Source organism: Physella acuta, unplaced genomic scaffold, assembly GCF_028476545.2.
Source record: "Physella acuta isolate Inbredline_101_S28 unplaced genomic scaffold, ASM2847654v3 ptg001535l, whole genome shotgun sequence".
Classification (NCBI taxonomy): domain Eukaryota; kingdom Metazoa; phylum Mollusca; class Gastropoda; family Physidae; genus Physella; species Physella acuta.
The window spans coordinates 98,448-104,516 of NW_026733050.1; the positions used below are offsets into that span (position 1 = coordinate 98,448).

At 39.2% G+C, this 6,069-nt stretch overlaps 1 protein-coding gene across 1 annotated transcript; it reads right to left on the minus strand.

Moving 5' to 3' along the window:
* Positions 1-1,731: 1,731 nt before the first annotated feature.
* On the minus strand, positions 1,732-6,069 carry LOC131928722 (uncharacterized). The gene is made up of 3 exons (XM_059284813.1): positions 5,781-6,069; positions 4,793-5,016; positions 1,732-4,330 (listed from the first exon to the last, which is right to left on the minus strand). Exons 2-3 carry the CDS (start codon positions 4,933-4,935, stop codon positions 2,296-2,298), a joined length of 2,178 nt encoding a protein of 725 aa, XP_059140796.1. The 5' UTR covers positions 4,936-5,016; positions 5,781-6,069; the 3' UTR covers positions 1,732-2,295.

Sequence of the window (6,069 nt, forward strand, 5' to 3'; positions counted from 1 at the left end):
CAAGTATAACCCCAACGATAACAAACGCTACAATATATTCGGTGCTTTTATCCGGTGAATTCTGTTCACTACGGCAGGATGGATAAGCAAGAGGCAAGTACGCATCAAGATGGGAGATAACTAGTCGAGAACGAGGCTGTCTCCAACAGATATCCGCCATTGTGTGACAGGAGTTGTTGGCCCGCCGGCATGTAATGTTGAAGGTGTCTGTGTGTAAATCACACAGGACACCTGTAGCCTGTGTGTCTACACCTTGAACCACCTGCGACAGGTGTTTGATGGTGGAGTTGTGTTGGAAGGACCAGGCCACGCATCTAGAGATTGTTGGACTACACAAGCAGGCTGTGAATCTTTCACAAGAAAGTTCAAATTAGTTATTAAAAAAATACACTACATTAACTAGCTAATTAAAGATTTAAATAAAAAATATAATGGCAATTAAAATTTAAATAAAAACGTGACTGATCACCATAAATTTTTATCCCCTTTCGCCCCCCCCCCCCCCACCGTTTCAACAATTTACACTAGTATATATAAACCTATATAAACATATATATATATATATATATATATATATATATATATATATATATATATATATATATATATATATATATATATATATATATGGCTAAATTCTCGCCTTAACCAACTTCCCACGAGTAAGTAATTACTTGACAAGGTCCAAATGACACATCAAGAAAACAAACTTACCTTCGGAGTATGCTAGGTTCGAACCGGATGTGGAAGTCTCCAAACACAAAGGTCGAGAAGTTACCTGTGGCTAGAGCTGGTCTAAACAGAACAACGGCTAGCCATGCTGGGAGATGGAAGACTCTCATTATTGTATCCAACTCTGAAGGGACCAAAACTTGTACAAAACGTGTACACGTGTGTACAACTTCTTGCGGTGTCTCATCAATTAGCCTAAGCTACAGTCTAAAACACAGGTTTTAAGATGTGTACGACTAAACACCTACGTATTAAGCTCACAGTACATTAAGAGCACAAATTCCGAGAAATGTCGTCCAAATCTTTACTTTCTAAATGTTACGTACATAAATTATTGTTTCTCTTCTTGATAGCAATTCAGTAGAATTTCAAAATATATAAGCCAACCAACTAATTAATTATCTATGGCTATTAATTAGTGAATTGATTGATTTGTCTTCATCCTTAGGCGAGTCAGTCGATTCAAATGCGCGGCAGGTTTTCTACCAACCAACTGTAACATGTTCTACCAAACTGTCTAGAAACTTCCACCACGACCACACATACAACTCGCATCATACTTAGGATCCACAACCACGACCTCACATACCCCATATATATATATATATATATATATATATATATATATATATATATATATATATATATATATATATATATATATATATATAGCTTTTTTTCTACTATGTATGACAGATGTAACCGTAAATACATTCAGGTGTTTGCTTGGAAAGAAAACAATGTCAAATAGTACGTGTTGATATTTTTTTTATATTTGGCATAATAAAATAACGATACAGCTTTATTGTGAGGGATTACAATTACAAAGATGGGATCATGTTTATATTATAAAACACAACATTGGATTCTATTAACACACCCCACTGTTGTATAACATTTCATAGACACCCCCCCCCCTTTCCCTCAACACAATAGTATGTCGAATTTCAAATTTCTAAAACGCACCAACTTCCATAATGTTTTATAATATACATACACATATCCCTAAAATGAGAACGACGTTATAGTAACGTGCATAGAATAAAAAATGTATTAATTTTATAATAAATTAAAACAAGTAACGATAAATAGATAGTAATTTGAAATGATATTTTTGTCATGGTCTGTAATGTTTGTAAAAAGTAAAGTTTCCTTTACGAACATCACGGACCAATCGGCCAAGTGAAGTAGAGTTCACCTGTTTCTGTGACCTCGACCTTTGAAGGGATAGTGTTGTCAATACTAAGCCCAGGCTCTTTTACTTTCCCATTAGAGCTGGGTGAACTCTGGGACGTTGACCTGACTTGTGTGTGGACCTGTCTTCACAATCAACTAGACAACGTTCACATCCTGGGCCAAATCTGTTTTCTTATTCATCTTACCGAGACTTACAATCAACAAGTTTCTTGTTGTATTTGTTTTGAACTTTTTATTTATAGTACATTGTTTTATATTTTTATTGATTTTCTGAGAATATTTTGTCTAAGTTTCCTTCATTGTTTTATATTTTTATTGTTTTTCTGAGAATAATCTGTCAAAGTTTCCCTTACTGCTGCAGTAAAGTCAAGTGTCTCCACATTTCTCCAGCTCAAAATAAACATTACTTGGTATCGACTTAGGGGTATCGTACAAGCTCACCGGATCGGCGTAGACATTTTCTTGTACCGCATACAACCCGGTGTCGTCGGATTCACTATTGTTGTAATCGGGGCTCGATTTGTTGGCGACTCTCGACGGCAAGGCGATGTCATCCGTGGATCTCCGGTCGCTTCCGGCTCCGTCCGGCTCCAACATGGGCTGAGCCAGAGAGTAGATCTCCTTCGGTGCGGTGTTCGCGCGGATCATAACCCGTTTCTTCGACTTCCGGTTATTCTGCGTGACCGGCGTGACGTTGTAGTGCGAGTTATGGACCCTGGTGATCTCCCCTAACGTTGAGTACTTGGTCCCTGAGTTTACGGCCAGACTCGGAGAACTCCGGCTTTTTACGGCAATTTCCGACGAGCAGTAATGCATGTCTTGTACGCCGGCGCCGATCTCAGATCCTTGGTTGCCTTGGTTACGAGCTTTGCTTGTGTTGATAACACGATCTTGGGAGTAAGTCTTGTATTTGGATTTACCAGGTTCAGACATAGCGCGGCTGACTTGTCCGTTGGGAGATTTGGAGCCATCCGTCCCAGGAGACTCCGGGTTGTCCTCAAGGCTGCAAATATCGATCTCACAGTAGCTATTGGTCTCGGGTCCAATGTGGATCTGAATTTTGAAATTATCACTTCCGGTTTTGACTTGCGTATTGCCAGATGTTCTGGTGGGTGTGTTGGTTTGTTGTGTGGTATTGTTATTGTCGTGTCGTTGACACCATTGGAAGTATCGACTTGTTTGTATTCTCTGGCAGAAGGCAGCGCAGCAGGATAGCAAGGAACCCTGGCATTGACGTCTGCGAGCGCATGTATAAGAGAGACATCCGGTGGTCACTTCCGGTTCCGGTTCCTCCACGTCATCCTGGACCGTGGGTTTCTGTTTATTTGAACAAACAGCGCAGCCCACGGCGAGAGAAACAGCACCGAACAGGAACAGCCCTAATACCGTTTCCACGACACGAACAGCATTCGTGCGGCTGTTTCTATGCAGGATGTCGTCGGTGTGGTGGTCGGAGTTGACGTTTGCGTGACGTTTGTGTCGTCTTGATTGGAGATGTTTGATGGGGAGATGTACAGGTGTGGGACGTCTTGGTGGGGGACGTGTTAGTGAGGGACGTATGGGAATTTGAGGAGTTGGGGTGTTACGTCGCGGTATGTGAGGTCTTAATGTTTTATGTGTGGGTGGTTGACGTATAGGTGTGTGACGTGTTGGTGTATGACGTATTGGTGTGTGACGCATTCGTGGTTGACGTATTGGTTGACGTATGGGTGTGTGACGTGTTGTTGGTTGACGTATGGGTGTGTGACGTGTTGTTGGTATACGTATGGGTGTGGGACGTGTTGTTGGTATACGTATGGGTGTGGGACGCATTGGTGTTTGACGTACTTGTGTGTAACGTACTGATGTATGACGTACTTGTGTAAGAGGGCTCAAAGTGTGAAGAACATCTCCTCGTGACTTTGTTTCTTGTCTTCTTCTAAACATCAATGGCGTCGTATTGGAGATGTTCTTTGTTATTTTCGTTTTCTCCGTAAAGTTTAAATGCGACCTTCTTTTAAATTCTTCCTTCGAATTATATCTCGAGGGAACCGAACTTTGCTGTACAAGGTTCCTTGAAAAGTGGGAACCAGAACCTGTCGAAGCACGGTAAAAATCACAAACGTCTTGGACGTCCGCGCCTTGTTTGACTTTCACCGGCGGATGTAATTTTACTCGAACATGTCGTAAAGGAGGACGGCCATCGTGGTGTACCAAATCCCTAGCCCGACGACACGAGATGTGGATATGGTGACCCTCCTCGGGTGAGGTGATGTTACAGGTTAGGGTCCGGTACACCTGATGTGATGTCATCGTCTTCGTTGTTTGAATAGAGGCTCGTTTCCGCTTGGTTGAATCCGCGATATGCGATGTTTTTGTAGTGCAGGTGACTAGTGTCATGTGACATAAACACCAGGACAGCCTAATTAGAAGGGAAAATAATTATCAATAAGTGAAGAGAAATAGTTAAATTCTACGGTACTTTAAAGTTGTCCGGAACAAGAAGCCAGTTTTTTTTTTTATTGTTAAGGCACCGAACCTAGTTGAGGAAGGGAAATAAAACAGGATTTGTAAGTTAGCCATATTTTGAGGGGTTGTTTTTTTTCGTTAGGAGGAAAAGCCTGCTATATGTTGGACGGCGTGGTCAAATAGTAGAGCATACAACTGCTAATCCGAAAGTCTCGAGTTCGAATTCGTCCCTGAGTTTCCCCAGCTATGATAGGTACCTGACTCACGTTTAGGAAACTAAAGGTGGCTTGGTATAGTGGTGATAACACTATCTCTATATGTGGAGTTCACAGAAACAGGTAAACTCTACTTCACTTGCCCCTTGCACCGTCAACTGACGAAATCAAATGATAAACTTAAAGAAACCAGCACCTACTCGACTAGCCCGCTCGCCTTAAGCGTGAGGTTGACCCGGCCGTCCATGATGGTGACCAGTCCATTCTGCTGAGCTTCAGCCCCATTCTTTAAACGTGTGCCAGTGAACGCAAGCAAGCAACAAATGATCTCCAATTTCATCATGGTGTCTGAATGTAAAGGTGTCTTCTGTTGATCAATGGTGTTTGTAACATAAAGTGTCACGTGATCCTGTAAAGTTGTTTTCTGTTGATCAATGGTGTTTGTTAAAGGTGTAGCATAGTGTGCCACCGTGATCCCGGTATTTAAACGCACACAAAAATGTTTTTAGTCACATAAAAGGTGTCTGTAAAGTGTTGCCTACTGTCACAAAAGATAGCTGAAAAATGGCATCTTCTGTCGTATAGATGGTGTGAGCTTAGAAAGGTGTCATCTGTCACCCGAAAAAGTGTCTATTTGTAAAAGACGTCTATTTTAAAATTGTGTCTTGATGTGTTATAGGAATGCCGGCACAGATAAACTTGAAAACTTATGCGAATTAAACAAGAAGAAGTGAGGCTTGTCTAGGGTTAGTTTAAGGAAGCAATGTTTCACGAATTCCTTCGTGGTAGTTTTATTATTTTAATATTTATAATTATATGTATAAGTATGTTTATATTATTATTTAATTTATATTTAATGTTATTTAGTTAATAACTAACGAATCGATGGGTATCGTTATCCTAACAGAAGAAGATTACAGTAAATGAATAACAGCTCAGTGAGTCAAGTCACAACAAACATGCTTTACTTTGACACATACACACACACCCACACACATTATATATATATATATATATATATATATATATATATATATATATATATATATATATATATATATATATATATATATATATATATATATATATATATATATATATTAGGAAATTAGTACGAGGAAAAGGCTTACTAACATTTTATATACATTTTGAAAATTAATGCACAGCCAATTTAACTAATTAACTCACTTTAATATGCAAATCCAAATGAATATTTCTATAACTGTATCTAAAAATTAATGCTCACAACTTTACTTAACACGAAATAGAACGACAGAAAATCTAACTCTAGTTACTTTTAAATTGAACTCATTTAATTTTATTAATTACCCGTTGAATTTCTATGAAAAAAAAAACACTATCTTTTGTCACTACATTTCCGTAAAGTTTGACCCATCATGTTTTTTTGTTGGAAATTTTCCTTTAAAAAATAACGGAAGAGCTCTCTTTAGCCTAGCATGTGTTCAGACAGCACAAA

Coding starts and splice junctions, on each gene's coding strand:
- LOC131928722 (XM_059284813.1), bottom strand. CDS start 4,935: ATGATGAAATTGGAGATCATTTGTTGCTTGCTTGCGTTCACTGGCACA. Junction 4,331..4,792: donor AAGGCGAGCGGGCTAGTCGA/GTAGGTGCTGGT, acceptor CCTTCTAATTAG/GCTGTCCTGGTGTTTATGTC.